Source organism: Leptodactylus fuscus, chromosome 7, assembly GCF_031893055.1.
Source record: "Leptodactylus fuscus isolate aLepFus1 chromosome 7, aLepFus1.hap2, whole genome shotgun sequence".
In the NCBI taxonomy this organism is placed as follows: domain Eukaryota; kingdom Metazoa; phylum Chordata; class Amphibia; order Anura; family Leptodactylidae; genus Leptodactylus; species Leptodactylus fuscus.
This window is the reverse complement of record NC_134271.1, coordinates 44916069-44932757: the sequence shown is the minus strand read 5'-3', so window position 1 is coordinate 44932757 and position 16689 is coordinate 44916069. Positions and strand designations below refer to the sequence as shown.

The window sequence follows — 16689 nt, the reverse complement described above, 5'->3', positions numbered from 1 at the left end:
CAACTATAAAGACCGTCTCAAGCTGGGTTCACATCTGCATCGTGAGTCTCCAATGGAGACTCCATCAGAGAAACCAGCAAAAATTAGCAGAGAAAAAGGTCCTGCATGGAGAACCTTTTTGATCTGACACTTCTAGCTTCAATACCTGAAGGACCCTATTATAGTCAATAGGATCCACCAGGTGTGTGACCAATATTTTAGCGGCCTGGCTAGTGTGAACCTAGCATCATTGTGGAAGACCCAACATTTACTGTATGTGTTACATCGGCAAACCATTGATTTCAATTAGAAACTAGTAACTCTTCACTGTGGTATTGATACATGGGAACCAAGCACTTGCTGCAAGGTTCCTATAGCGGATTGCTGGACCCAGCAGCAGGACACCCTGTCATCTGAATAATTTCAGGCTAGCCTCCTAGGAACTGTCAAAAATGGACTTCTTTAGCTTTAAAGATGTGACTGAATGGAAGAGGAATATTACTTTATTACTGTATATTTTAATGTAGCTACAACTTGACGTCTTTATTAATAATACATGTTCTTATAATGTTTTCCCTTGTGTTTATGGCTTATTAAGGCAAGAAGACTTCTTGATCTTCTCAGATTGAAGGGAAATGAACCTGCAAAATTCTTAATAGAATTCATTCACAACTTAGGACAAGGGCTGGTAGCACAAGTTACAGATGGTAAGTCAAGCTCCTGCTCGTTCTTTATTGGTCTTTAGTGTGAAAAAGACTGACTTTGCTGAAAATGTTTATGCATTTTATTATACATATTATCGGATACTTTCTTCTATTCAAAAGACTGTATCTATTGCAAGGCACAATTCAAAGGGCAGAGGGCTTATGGCTATGGCTAGGTTCACACGTGTACTGGGCTCTCTGTTGTTCATGTCCGCTGGAGGACTCAGAATGATTGAGAGCCATCCACTAAATCCATGATTGACACCCACGCACCCCATACACCTTAATGGGTGCTGCCAGGTGTCCATTTGGTTTCCACCGTTTTTAAACTGAATCCATTGGAGATCAAAGTGCAGGACTTTTCTCTCTGCCGCTTTTAGATACAGTAGTTTCTGCGGTGGAGTCTCCAATGGAGATGTGAACCTAGCCTTAGGTTTGTGGTATGGGGATGGGGCATGGTGGACTCTCACACAAAGTGCAGTTTTGATGCATTTGATGCAAGAGAATAAGGGGCAGTTCACACAATAGAAAATGAAGAGGCAGCCTTAACATAGGTATAATTGACATGCTCTGGTTTATAAAAATTCTATTGTTTCACATGTTAATATAATAAAACAAACATCTGGTCTTTAGAAGATCTTACAACCTCAGATGATCAACACCACATGATGCTGTGCCATTAAATTGTACAGTGCTGTGGAATATGTTGGCACTATATAAATAAAATTTATTATTATTATTATAGATTTAACAAATATTAGGAAAAATGTAGAAAGAGTGCATGAAAAATGGTTTCCATGGGAATTTAGAGGGCGCGTAACAGTCGGGTGCTTCTCATCTAATGTCCATTATTTAATCATCAGAAAGTGTGACCATGTGTCTAAAAGCAAAAATTTTAGCAGTGTGCTGGTCTGGAGCATACAGGCATGTGTTAACACAGTGCAAAGGGAAGGTATCAGCAATGATCTTAGAGAACCAATTGTTGCTGACCATCATTTAGTGAACAATTATAAGACCATTTAAAAAAAAAAAAAAATGAAGACCATTATTCTACAGTGAAAAATATTATTCACTATTGGAAAACAATCATTTTCAATGGTCCAATAAAAATTTAGACAGACCTCAATGATGAAATGTTGGGATCTGTTGTTTATCTGAGGTTACATTTACCAAATTTTAAGACTTTTTACGGACCAGATTTTTTTTTATATAAAGTGATATATATATATATATATATATAAGTCTCATAACTTCTCCCCCGCAATATGTGCATTGTAAGGCTTCTCCACTTCCACTGTCTCACGATTTGACACTGCTTAGTTTACATGTAGTGGTGCTCGGTTCCAAATGGAAAGCGGATTTAACTCTATCATTTCTTCATATCTAAGACCAAAAAAAGAAACCGGAAAAACCCCTTAAATTTGTGTTCTCAGTACCAGTGCCACACTGAAATAAACCAGTGTTTTCAATTTATATTTAGACTTCTTTTTATTCTTTTACCACATCTGCCAGAGCTTTCATGCGAATTCACATGCTTAATAGTTCGGAGAATTGTACTTCCTCTTTTGTTCTCTGAATTATTTTTCTATCTCCTTTTTTTTTTTAAATCCCGTACGTGTTAAAGTGATAAAACTTGTAATAAGTATTAGCTAATATCTATGACTTGGGAAATGCCATCTAGGGGTTAAGAAGACAAGAATATTTGATGCAAAAATAGTGTAATGTAAACTATATCATAATCCAGACTGAGAGTTTGTGAAGGAAACTGGTTCAGTAAGGACTAGTGTTTATTTAAGAGTCAGTAACAAGGTACCTGGACCCACATGCCCTTATGGAGTCTGGCATGTAAGCTGTGTTCCCACAGTTCTCTCACATACATTAAAGCAACATGCTTACTTACAGTATCAGAAGGAAACAAGTCATAGAGCAGAGGTCTGAGCACATTGATATAAATTTTAGAACAGATGAGAATGAGCAGATGAATATGTTATGGAGCAGATGGTGCTGAACAGGTTAATATGTTACATGAAATTTAAAAAAAAAAATTCATGCTCTCCCTCTTTTGGGCCTCGGTCGATCTTCTGTGATACACCATTTTCTTATTATTTTATTTCCTATCTATATAATATTACATTTCTCTTCTCCTGGGCCTAGATCTATAACAAGAACTCAGGGTAACTAGGATCCAAATATACTATATTCTGATTAAAATATCCTTGGGCAGATGGAAGGATTGCAAGTACAACATGGAGGAAGTCACAATGACAGACGTAAAAGCTATAAAAAAAAAAATAGACAGCATCTCTAAATGAACAATGGTGTACAGTACTATGGCTACAATGCAAATGAACGCAAAAAAACAGCAGCACTTAGACATAAGCAAACATTAAAGGGAGTCAGTCAGCGAGAAAATCAAATCAATTTAATCCCAGTACCTTCGTGTGCTCTTTAGAAAATTTCCAAATATGCCTTTGTTATTCAGCATTGTAGCTCCATTTAGTAAAGAAAAACCCCCCCACTGTTTTATTCATATGAAAATATGGTGAAAAGTGCTTTTGGGGCATTTCTTATTTTCCCTGGGTTTCACTCTGTTCAACCCACCATATTTTGATTGACTGAATAACACTGTCCACTGTCCCCCATCCCCCGGAAATGCTCCACTATCTGTTTAAACCTAATTTGCATATGAATAAAACAGTGCTTTTCTGGATAATGGAGCTGCAATGCTGAATAGTGCAGGTACATTTGTTTTTTGGCGGATACGGCCTCAAAATCCTGACCAAAAATACGGCTCCCATGGAAATCAATGGGAGCCGCTCAGTAGTTTTTTCCGGGAGCCGACTTGTTCCGGCTCCTGGAAAAAGAAGCGAGATGCTCATTCTTCAGGCCGTTTTGCCTCGCGCTTCGACCTGAAGACACTCCCTCCTCCCGACTAGGCACATTCATTGAGCCTAATCTGGAGCGAAGTGCAGTGCACCGGCATTAAGTCCATTTTTTGGACTGGAACCTGAGGCGGTCTCCGCTTCAGGTTTCAGTGCAAAAAAACCCGTCTGAACTTAACTTCCCACTGAGCACCATACTATTACATCGCCCTAAGCGTATTGCTAGCGCTCTCATGAGCTGCGTCTCGGCTAATCCTTGGTCCTGACTGTGTAATACATCTGTCACAGTCAGAAAATGCTCTGCAGTGATCAATAGCGATCATGGCATCTGGGTGGTTAAGGAGAAAGATGGCCCTCCTTTCTGATTCTTGGTTTTCCTTCAGTGAGATTGTGGGAAATCCTAGGGACTCCAAACTACGTTTCCCTATTGCACATAGGGATTCTATGTGTGATGTACTGCAATACAGAAGATCCCAGGTTCTAGGCCTGTCAGGATACGGAGTCACCGTGGTCTCCTTGCTGCGCGGCGCCTCCCCAGGAGACGTATTAAGAGTTCTATTGGTTGTGCTTAGGTGATTAAGGGTTAATCTTTTCCTTGCTCTCAGTTCTCCATGCCATTAGTCATCACAGATGTTGTGGGTGTGTTTTCTCTGCTGCTATTTAAACCCCACCCAGGCATGGATCCTTGCCAGCCATTCACTTTGTGTATTCCTGGTCTCCTGCTCTGTCAGTTTTCCTGTCTGAGAGTCTTTCAGTCTGTGTTTTGGTTATTGTATACTTGGCTTGTATTTTGACTATTCCTTGTCTTCTGATTTGGTACTTTTCTCTTATCTCCTGGCTTGACCTCTGGCTCGTCTGACCTCGCTTTCTCTACTGTGTTTTTGCTGGGACTTGTGGTCCTCCCTTGTTCCATGCTGTTTTGTCTTTTGTTTTGCATTGCATGTTACACTGTGCTTTCTGCTTAGGTGTAACCCTCGTGACTCCAGTCCCTAGCACTTTCAGGGCCTCCTCTTCCCTGACCCTAGCCACCTGGACAGTAGCGTAGGAGTTGTGGCAGGCGCACTTCAATTAGGAAGTGCATTGGTCTGCCTCATCTCAGATCTACAGCATAGTTATAGCCGAAGGGCCTACGACCCCTTTTGTCATTAGTTGCACAGTGTTGCTTTCCCAGCTGTGTCACTTTGCACTGCCTGACCCTGACTCCGGTCCTTACAAGGCCCTTGTTGGACAGTAAAAACATATAAAAAAAGTTAAAGAAAAAACAAAAATGTAATGTAAACAAACAAAGTGAATAAACATACAAGGTCTGTACTATTCAAAAATAGCATTATTTTTTTAGAAAAATTAAAAAGTTATGAATTTTGGAAGGCCAAGATGGGAAATATGAAAAAAAAACTCACTGTGCATTAATGCCCAAACTAGCCTGTGTAATTAAAGAGTTAAATAAATGTGAGAACCCATCTGTCTCACATATCCCCAGAGGTAAAGTAGATTCTCATACACTTTTATAGGTACTACATTACAACTGCATCTAGTTTGTTCGTACTGTTATGTAAACAAGCCACAAAGAGCTGGTCTACTTCAATGGTATTTGTACCTACCATTGAAGTAGAAGACCATTAAAGGTGTTGACAAGGATAAACAGTTTTTTGCAAGGAGGCCAGGGAAGGTGATAAAACAAACTCATACTCACCTGTCCGCAGTACTCCAGTATCTCCCTCTGTTTGGTCCTGCTGTTCTTAGAGTCTTGTTCCGATAGAAGTCTTCGCCAAGAAAGGACAAAGGATGTCCTGGTTCCTTTGCTTAGGCTGCTGATTGGCACCAGCGATCATGTTAGGTGAGGACTTCCACTGGGAGAAGCAGTTGTGGGACTGGGCATCGGCAGGGGACACCAGGGACAGGTGAGTATGGCTTTAATTTTTCACGTTCCCTGGCCAAATTTCAGAAAACTGTATATCCTGGACAACCCCTTTAAGGTCATTCACTAAAATATGAGAAATTTCAATACACAAGAGTATGGAATATGAATTTAAGAATATGTTGAGGTACATTAATGATTAAGTTTATATTTTATCTCATTTTAGTTTGCTTAACATATCAATCTAAACTGAAGACCACAATATCTGCCCAGTCAAAGTTCCTTAGCACTTACGATGGATCGGAGAACATGTGTTTGGAGGACATTTACACACAAGGTGTTCTGGAGACACAGAAGACTTCAAACAATACAGACAATTCACAAGGGTCTCAGAACCAGGATCTCCTAAGTATATTTAATACTCATGGACTCATTAATGACAATGCTGATACAGTCCTCATACTTGGAGATGCTGGCAGTGGTAAGAGTACATTGCTTCTACAAATTCAACATCTCTGGGCTGATGGACAAGCATTCCCAAACTTCAGCTTCATTTTTCCATTTAGCTGTAGAAGATTGTGTTGTATTACCAAGCCAATATCTCTGAAGAACCTTCTCTTTGAGCAATGCTGTTGGCCACCTGATCAACTTCAGGATAAAATATTTCAGTTCATTCTTGACAATCCAAGGCAAGTTCTCATTACATTTGATGGATTTGACGAGTTGAAGTTTGTTTTCACAGATGACAGTAAACACTGCTCTCCTACTGAACCGACAAGCATAGCAAGTCTTGTATTTAACCTTCTACAAGGAAATCTGATGAAAGACTGCATAAAAGTGGTCACCAGCAGACCTGATGCTGTGAATGTAAATCTAAGGAAATATGTAAGAAAAGAACTGCATTTAAAAGGTTTTTCTGAAGAAGGGATTGAGTTTTTTATGAGAAAGCACCACAGAAACCCAGACATGGCAAGAGACATCATCAGTTTGCTGAAAGCCAATTCTTCTCTGCATGGACTTTGCAATATTCCCGTATTCTGCTGGATCGTTTCCAAGTGTCATAAGCAACTGATCGGTTGTGGTGGCGAAACTCCACAGACCATGACTGACATGTATGTTCTAACCCTTAAGCATTTCCTTCTCCATTCAACCACAAAGCTGAAGGTAACAGAAAATATCCTCTCAGAAAAAGTAAATTCAATCAGACATCTTGGGAAATTGGCACTTAATGGACTCTGCCAAGGATTATACGTGTTTTCTTACCATGATGTTTGTAAGGAAGGGGTTACTGAGGAGGACTTATCTTTAGGGTTTCTTGTTCTTTCAAGGAACTATTCAGATGAAAAACCAGTTTCGTCCCAGTGTTATGAATTCCTTCATATTACGTTTCAGTGCTTTTTCGCATCTCTTTATATAATAATGAATGATGACGTGGACTCTTCTTCACTCCACCAGCTCTTTAGGTGGAACAAAAAAAAACCAAGAAAACCTTTACAAATACAGAGAATTTCTCATTTGTGCTTACAGCCAGTTCTACATAGACAAAGTAAAGCTTTGCTACACAACATAGAGATCAGGAATCTTCAAATCACCGCAACGTTTGTAGCTGGTCTGTTCTCCAATGCACTTTATAACAATGTGGCTGATTCATGGAAGCCAATAAAACTTCAGAGGAAATGTAAAATAATTAAAAAATGTTTGACCAAAGGTATCCAAAAACATTTTAAGTCCATACCACCTGCTTTAAAGGATGAGAAGAAAAGCATGCATGCTATGCCGCAGTTTGTCTGGTTTATAAAGTGTATTTACGAGATACAAGACGTCACATTATCTGAGAAGGCTTTGCAAGGTCTAGATATTGATCACTTGAAGATGACCTACTGTGGGATCAGTCCTGCAGAATGCACAGCATTGGCTTATGTACTGAAGCATTTAAAGAAACCAGTTGGCATACAGCTGGATTACAATTCTGTCGGTGACATTGGGATTGAGCAATTGATTCCCTGCCTGTACAACTGCCATGCGCTATAGTAAGTATTAATGGGGCCGTTGTGCTTCTGTCATCAAGCTGTAATATGGCCCGTTCAAACTGAAGTATTTGGGTCAAGAAACACGATCCATTTGATGACCACATTTCCTGTAAAAACAATGGTTTGATTGAACTTAATATACAGCATAGGGTTCCACGTAGCGCAAACTTTGTGTTTTACAGTACCTGCAAAGTGGATAGGATTTTGGCTAATCCCATCCACACACTGCAGAAATAAATCTGCAGCGGAAAAGTTGAGTTTTCAAAAATATTGAAAGAAAGTCCACAGAGGAAAACTGATAAAATACAATGAAAAATGCTTCGTAAAAAACATGATGCATTTACACAGCGTTTTTTTTTTTTTTTTGCTGTGCTTTGTAACACTGAGCCTTAGCCTTATAGAGATTTATGATACTGTGAGTACCTAAACTATCATGGGTAGGGTTGAGCGATTGGGATCAGAAAAGATCGGATCTCGATTGGCAATTGAGTAAATTTCATGATCGCCATCGGGTTCCGATCCCGCCTAAAAAAAATCAGGAATGGAATTCTGATCCCAATCGCTCAACCCTAGTTACCTGCACAGAACTGCTGCCACTACCCGGAGCTTCGGGCCGTTGTTCTTTGTCCTCTCCTCTCTCATTCATATGTCGGCAGAGCGCCGTGTGCGCCCCCGCCTCCCTAGACTAGTGTTACTGATGCTGGGAGTAGGCGGGGTTTGTTGTAGCTTAGGAGAGTGTGGGTGGGTACAGGACAGGGAGACGTGAGTGATGCACCTCGGGGGAGCGGCAGTGGTTCTGTGCAGGTAACCGGACAGCAGGGGAGACCAAGTAGCTGGCGGATTTTTTAATCACTACACAGCATGGAGTCCAAAAATTGAAGCCTTCAATGTTTGGACTCCACACTGTGTTGTGAATAGGATCGTTTTTAAAATCCAATTTTCGATCATTAAAAAAATCTCATTGACTTGCATTAGGATCGGAATTGGGATCAGGATTGGGTTCGGATGGAAAATGATTGGAAATCGGATTTTAAAAACGATCCTGAAATCTCAAGATCAGCTCAACCCTAATCATGAGTCTACTGCCCCATACTCAAATAACGTTTTGAGTACAGGACAGAAGACATGTGGTAGTTTGGGTAATACCAGCATCATAAATCACTATGATGCGGTGAGTTTAGTTAAGAGCAGCGGTCAGTCCAGGAAATGCGGCATCACACAGACCTAATACAGCCATCTGAATGGGCCCCTAATGTGAAACAGAACTACATTTGAGCATCATCTGCTATATCAGTACTATAATGTGTACTATAATTTGGTTACCTAGTGTGTAAATACTGACCTCACCACCATCTGAGTGCCCCACATACTCATGTGGCACTGATTCTTGCACGATAACTTGAGTAAGGATCAGTGCTGCAAAACAGAACCCCATTGACTTCAATGGGTTTCATTTAGCGTGCGTAACACATTGAAATCAATGGGAGGCTTTTTGATTTCAATGTGTTACGTGCGCTAAATGGAACCCATTGACGTGAATGGGAGTCTGTTTTGTAGCGCTGATCCTTACGCGAGTTATCGTGCAAGAATCAGTGACGCGTTACATCGTGTGAATGCACCCTTAGGCTAAGCAGTGAGAAGAGCCTCAAGAGACTCTTTTGTCTAGTTATTTGTGGGCATTTACTAATAAAACGCTGATACACAATAAAATCAACAAGTCATCTTTAGGCCAAGGCCCCAAAGATCGGAAACGCCATGCGGGGAAAATCACGGCGTTTTACAGTAAATGCGAAGTGAATGGGATTCTTGCAAATCTCATGCGCACCAGCGCGGTTTTGGAAAATGCAGCATGTCCATTATATTATTATATATTATATACTAGCTGGTACCCGCGACTTCGTCTGCGGTGATTGTAGCAGTGGGTATATATAGGCGGGGGTAAGGTTTTCGTACTGTGTATAAGGTATGGGATATGAAATGTAACTGTGTATCTTGTTGTTTCTGTAATTCAGAGAATACGCAAGACTTTTGTGTTGAAGTTACTTTGTATTTGAGCTGCTATATATACGGTGTTGTGAGAAACTTTACATAGTGACTTTGGGATAGAGGTATTTGAAGTTAACCCTTTCCCTCCGATGGCATTTTTTGATTTTCGTTTTTGACTCCCCTCCTTCTAAACCCCATAACTTTTTTATTTCTCCACTCCCAGAGCCATATGAGGTCTTAATTTTTGCGGGACAAATTTTTCTTCATGATGCCACCATTATTTATTCTATATAATGTACTGGGAAGCAGGGAAAAAATTCAAAATGGGGTGGATTTCAAGAAAAAATGCATTTCTGCGAATTTCTTACGGGCTTTGGTTTTACGGCGTTCACTGTGCAACCAAAATGACATGTCCCCTGTATTCTGTGTTTTGTTACGATTCCGGGGATACCAAATTTATATGGTTTTAGTTACATTTTGACCCCTTAAAAACAAATTCAAAACTGTAAAAAAAAATTTTTTTTGAAAAGTCGCCATATTCCGACAGCCGTAACTTTTTTATACGTGCATGTACGGGGATGTATAGGGCGTCTTTTTTTGCGGGACCGGGTGTACTTTGTAGTTCTATCATTTTCGGGAAATGTTATTGCTTTGATCACTTTCTATTCAAATTTTTATCAGAATAAAAACAGTGAAAAAACGGCGGTTTGGCACTTTTGACCATTTTTCCCGCTACGGCGTTTACCGAACAGGAAAAATATTTGTATAGCTTTGTAGAGCGGGCGATTTCAGATGCGGTGAGACCTAACATGTATGTGTTTCACAGTTTTTAACTACTTTTATATGTGTTCTAGGGAAAGGGGGGTGATTTGAATTTTTAATCCTTCTTTTTTTGTTTTTAATATTTTTTTTACTTTTTTTAAACGTTTTTTTGGCATTTATTAGACCTCCTAGGGGTATTGACATGGGTGGGCGGTGTCGCAGATTGTCAGAGCGGTGGGGGTTGGCAAACATGGCTGCTCCGGAGCGTTAAAGAGAGCCTCCTGGAGTATCGTTAAGGTGAGGGGCAAAGTGGTAAAATATATGTATATGTGATTGTGTGGGGTTAGGGGCGAGGCTGTAGAGGGCAATATGAATTTTGTGGCTTGCTATGGTCCAAAGTGTGTGAGATTGCAGAGATGGTGATGTGAGTTTGGGGTTTGTGGGGGTCCTGGGAAAAATGTATGTGTGCTATTGTGACGAAAAGTAGCCTATTGCGCAATCGGGTGTATTAACTATGTTTGTGGAAAATTTCAGCCAAATCAGTCGAGCGGGTTTTGCGTGATTGAGGAACAAACATCCAAACATCCAAACACACAAACCCACAAACATCCAAACTCACAAACTTTCACATTTATAATATTAATAGGATTTTTTTTTTTTAATAATATTTTTATTAAACATTTTTTGGTAATACATGGGAATACAAAGATGTGAAGGGTACATAAAATATGAGCATCAAAGGTTAGTGTATTCGATATAACATATCTCCATGGACAATAGGGATGCGAATAACATTTGAAATCATATCTATGTGGAACAAATTCAAAAGGATTGAATACAGTCAGGTGTAATTTTCTATTCTTATTCTCAGTGGATTTATAAGGAGGAAGTCTGGAGGAGAAAAGGGAGAGGGGGGACATGACCCAATTTCAGTTCAAAAAACATTCAAGGGTGAAACAAGCAATCACATGGTATCTAGACATCTCTAAGAAAAAAAGTTAAGTACTAGGAGTAGAAGGCGGCTCGGGACACCGGCATATGGTTGCTGTTCACAGGGGAGTACATAAAAAAAATGTCTAAAAATTAAGAGCTCTCCAAGGCGACCAGATTTTTAGAAAACGATCATGTCGCCTAGACTGCCAACTCGAGAGCTCCTCAAAGCGAGCAATTTGGTGGACTTTATTGATCCACTCGGCTCTGGTAGGAGGATCTGGGTTTAACCATTTTTGAGGTAGAATCGAGTTGGCCGCCAGGACGAGATGAGAAATCAGATTTGATTTAGAGGGTTTGTACTCTGGAGAGGCGAGGGATAATAGCACCATAGATGGAGTGAGGGAGAAAGACGGTGAGGATAGGCTCCTGATAGTTTCTTGTACGTCTGTCCAGTATTTTTGTATTTCTGGACATGACCACCATATGTGTAGTAGCGAACCTGTGTGTAGTTTACATCTCCAGCACAAGTCGGAATCCGACAGACCCCTATCGTGAAGCCATTGAGGGGTGCGATACCACCTAGTAAGGAGTTTGTAATGTGCTTCTTGCATCCTCACACAGGGTGAGAATCCATGTGAGTGGGAGAGAATCTGTTTGACTTGTTCTTCCGTGAGAGATAGTTTGAGATCAATCTCCCAGGATGCGAGATACGCAGGTGTATATGTTTTAGGAAGATGTACAAATTTAGCTAAGACATAGGAGGTCTTTCTCAGTAGTTTATTGTGTGCTAAGGTAGCACGTTCGAATGCTGTAAGATTCGTGCGAAGTCTGTGGGAGTCCGACCAGCGCCTGAAGCTGTGCAACACGTGTTGTTTGTGGAGAAAAGTAGAGTGGGTCGAGTCTAACAGTTGTAATAGTTTCTCAGTGTCAATTTCATATGAGATATTCATGACATCCAAGAAGGTATGTTTACTCAATTGAGACCATAGTGTGTCATATGTTGGTTTGGTAGTATCCGACCAGAAAGGCAGGAGTCCCAATGGCATCATGGGGGAGTTGTTTGGGGCTAGGGGGTCACCCAGGTCTCTCCATGTCTCACAAGCTCCCAATAGCAGCTGATCTATTTGCCTGGATCTATGACCTTGCTTTCCATATAGCCACAGATCTGCTAGGGAGGCTGGGCCGAAAGTGGCCAGTAAGATATCAAAGAGGGTGGAGGGGTTAGGGGTGGATAATTCAATCCATCTTTTAAGTTGGACCGCCTTATAATAATCCATTACATCCGGTAGACCAATGCCCCCCTCCAGCTTCCTTTTCATTAAGAGTTTAATGGGTAGGCGGGGGTGCCTACCTTTCCAGAGAAAGTTTGAAAAGATGCTTTTGAGTGTTTTAAAGAAGGCAGGAGGGAGGCGTATAGGGATCATGTGTAGGCGGTAGAGTATAGTGGGGAAGGCATAGGTTTGTAAGAGGTTGCGTCTACCAAACCAAGAGAAGGGTAACGAGTTATAGGAGGCTAGTTTAGAGCGTATGTCCGACAGAAGAGGTTGAAAATTCTCTTGGTATAAGAGAGCGGGATCAGAGGGTATGCGAATTCCAAGATATTTTATAGACTTAGTGGCCCAGGAGAACGGGCATGATGACTTTATGTCCTGAGCTAGGTTTTTGGGTATGGTTATGTTGAGCACTTCTGACTTTTCTATATTTATCTTATATCCTGAGATTTTCCCGTATGTATGTAGCAATTCGAGGATAACTGGGAATCCTTTTTCCGGATTGGAAACTAGGAATAGCACGTCGTCGGCGAAGGCCGCTGAGTGGAGTGTGTGGTTGCCAATCTTTAGGCCATGAATATCTGGGTGATCCCGTACAGCCTGTAGGAGTGGTTTGAGGGAGAGAATGAACAATGAAGGGGAGAGTGGGCATCCCTGTCTCGTTCCATTTTTGATGTTGAAATAGGTGGTCAAGGTATCGTTTATTTTAATGCGGGCATGTGGTTGTTCATATAACGTGTAAATAGCTGAGATAAATTGGGCTGGGAAATTAAATTTGCGTAGAACCGCTTCCATATATTTCCAATTGACGCGGTCGAATGCCTTCTCGGCATCCAGACCTAGGAGGGCTAGTTTAGAATCAGATTTCCTGGCAAATGTAATGGCGTGCAGAAGGCGATGGGAGTTGTCCTTACCTTCCCTACCTACAACAAATCCGGACTGTTCTTGGTTCAGAAGTTTAGGGATAAGGTGTTTGATACGGAGAGATAGTATTTTGGCCCAGATCTTGACATCCTGGTTGAGCAACGATATGGGACGATAACTCCCACATAAAGTGGCATCTTTCCCTTCTTTGTGTAATAGAGTGATGTGTGCTTCTTGCGCTTGTCTTGGGAGTTTGGCACCTGAGAGAAGAGAATTCAGGGACAGGGAGAGATGTGGTAGGAGTTCATTCTGGAAAATTTTATAATACTGGAGTGGGAAGCCATCGGGACCTGGACTTTTGCCCGTTGGGAAACTTTGCAGTGTGTCTCTAAGCTCTGTTAAAGAGATAGGGTCTGTCAAGGTGGAGATATCCTCAGCTGTGAGAGAGGGTAGCTTGAGAGAAGAGAGAAATTCCTCACTTCTGTCAGGAATTGGGTTCGCGTTAGCGGGTTCGTTACTTGCATCAAGATTATATAGATCAGTGTAGAAAGATAAGAAGCTTTCTGTTATGTCGGGAGTTGAAGTATGTAAGACTCCATGTTTGTCTTTGACCGAGTTTATGAAGCATTTAGCTTTCCTCTTTTGAAGCATTGAGGTCATGAGTTTACCACTCTTGTCACCGTGTGCGTATAGTTTATGCTGGTAATGCAAGTATTGTTTAGCTGTGCGCGAGTTAATCATGTATTTTAGTTGTTCTCGTAGCTGTAGGAGGTTGTCCCTAAATGGCCTTTGTTGACTAGACTTTCGAATTCTCTCAATAGCTGCTATGTCTGCGAGGGTTTTGTCAAGGGCTGCTTGGGTATCTTTTTTAATTTTGGATGCTAGGGAGATGAATATCCCTCTGATAACTGATTTGTGGGCCTCCCATGTAATAGTGGGACAGGAGTCTGCATTGGAATTCAAGCTAAAATGTGTTCTCTAATTTTTGTGACAGTTTCAGGATTATCTAGTAGCACTTCATTGAGTTTCCAGCACCAGTCTTTTCTGGGCAGCTGGGCCATAGTGAGAGACGCCCAGACTGGGGCATAATCTGAGACCATTATATTTTCTATACGGGCCTTTGGTGCGAAGGGGAGAAGAGAGGAGGAAAGAAATATGTAATCAAGTCTTTGATATGATTGCTGGGGGTTTGAGAAGAAGGAGAAGTCTTTTGTGGAGGGGTGAAGGGATCGCCAGAGATCCACTAGTCTCATGTCATGTAAGGATTGCATCAGCCTGCCCAAAGCTTTTTGAGAAATTGCAGAAGTGCCAGAGGACGTATCTAACGTCGGATTTAGAGCTACATTCAGGTCACCAGCCAGTATTATTTGACCTTCCGCAAATAGTTCCAGTGTGTGTAACATATTTAGTAGCCAAGGGATCTGTCCCTGGTTTGGTGCGTAGACATTAGCCAGGGTGTATTTGTGGGAGGCTATCGTACCCTTCAGGATGAGGAGTCTACCCTCCGAGTCTTCATATGTTTGAGTGCATTCGAACGGTACGGAATGGTGTATCAGAATGGATACGCCGGCCGTGGGTTTTATAGGGTTCATGGAGTGAAAGCTATTGGAATAAGCAGAAGTGGGAAGACGTGGAATGTGCCCTCTTTTGTAGTGGGTTTCCTGAAGAAAGACTATTTGTGATTTCAGTTTTCGTAGTACTGTGAAAATTTGTGATCGTTTGTTTGGGGAGTTCAGGCCATGAGTATTGAATGAGGTTACAACTAAGGAGGCCATGCTGAAATGAGTCTATGTGTCCCCGGTAATAGGAACGTGGGTGCTATGTTAAAACCTTGGAGGGGAGATGGGAGTGTTGGAGGGGTAGATGTGAGAGTAGAGAGGGATAAAGTGGGTGAGGGAGGGGGGAAGGGGAAAAGATGTGGATAGTACGAGGTAAGTTAGGAGGGATAGGGGAGAGGAGGAATAGAGGGGGAAATAAGTAAGACTGTAATCAAACCTCAACGTTTACAAGAAGAGAAGAAAAACAAGGGGAATGGGTTGTTGATGAGCCTGCAAGTCAACAACCAATTTTGAGTACGCTGTCTGAAATAGACAGTGTAAGAATTAGGGATACGGAGGAAGTTCTGATCGTGGGGGCCAGAAACTATGTCACTTATAGATCTGAATATGAAGAAGGCAGGTAAACGAGAATTGGGCCTTTGAATGGGTATCAGTGGTCTGTACGACTAAGCAGGGAAGAGAGAGGATGTTTCCGAGTGTGTGGTGAGAGAGAGCCAGATGGTGCGACAGGGGTAGTGTTGTGGAAATAGAAAGACAAGAGAGCAAGTCATGAGTGTGGTGTGAGTGTGAAAGGAGCGTGGTAGAGTGGGTGAGCAGCATGTGCGTGAGACATAAGACGGCAAATAGACGAGTATGGGTGGTACAATGTCTACTTTTGGAATGAGGGTACAGGGGTATGTGAGATAGTGTATGGGGGTAACATATAAGGAGAATTGGTGCTATAGGTACATGCATGTTATTTGTTGGGAAGCGGAGTACAAACGTATTATCTCGGTATGTTTACATATTGTTAGGCAGTTCAAACTGAAACATTAGAAACAAGCCAATCTATTGCTAAGTGTTGTAAAAGAGACACAAGATACGTAAAGAAAATAACAATGTTCTATTCCGCTAAATACCTGGAAAAGTGAGGAGGGTGAAGCAGATGAGACAGAACCTCAAGAAAACATAGCACATTATATGAGTGCAATTCTATAAAATAAAATAAAATTCCCCCTCTCTAGGAGGGTCCGGAGAACAGCAGCCCCCCGAACCCGCGGGGCCCAACGAACCTATGTCCGGGGGACCCGGGGATCCGGGGAGAAGCGTCCCCTAGGATACACTAAAAGAATCAAAACATAAACTTGAACAGGTCTGAAACACATGAGTGCTTGGTACATAAGATCAAGCACTTATTAGCCAAAACGTCAGGCAATATCGCAGGACAGACCTTGTTGCGCTTTATCGCACAGAAGACATTGTCTCATAAGTCCAGACAGGTTCAGAAAGTACGTGAAAGAGGCTATGCAACTATGAATGAGCATAGGAAGGGAACAAAACTCTAATTCACTATCAGATAACCTTAAACTAGGTGAGGCGGTCTCAAAATCACTGGGGAGATTGTGAAGGGTACCTGGGTCCACAGGAGCATAAGTCCACAGAATAAGATAGCATGTCCGTTGAAGGAAGCCTAGTTAGGGGAAAGGTTGGTGGGGTGGGATGGGTGGGGGGGAAAACAGTGTCCGAGTCAGGTAATGAACCATGAAAGGGGCTTGGGTGCAGGATCACGCTGTCGCTGATATATGTGGGTTTGGACTTACAGGTTGTTGTTATGTAAGACGAGGATCTGTAGTGAATCCATCAGCAGAATAGTTACATCGAG

At 41.6% G+C, this 16689-nt stretch overlaps 1 protein-coding gene across 1 annotated transcript in view; it reads left to right on the top strand.

Annotated features, from left to right (window-relative positions):
* Positions 1-16689, top strand: part of NOD2 (nucleotide binding oligomerization domain containing 2) — a 42002-nt gene that overhangs the window by 6719 nt on the left and 18594 nt on the right. Inside the window, exons 3-4 of the mRNA XM_075281861.1 lie at positions 578-686; positions 5650-7453. Of these exons, the coding sequence (XP_075137962.1) occupies positions 578-686; positions 5650-7453 (1913 nt within the window). The remainder of the gene's footprint in view (positions 1-577; positions 687-5649; positions 7454-16689) is intronic.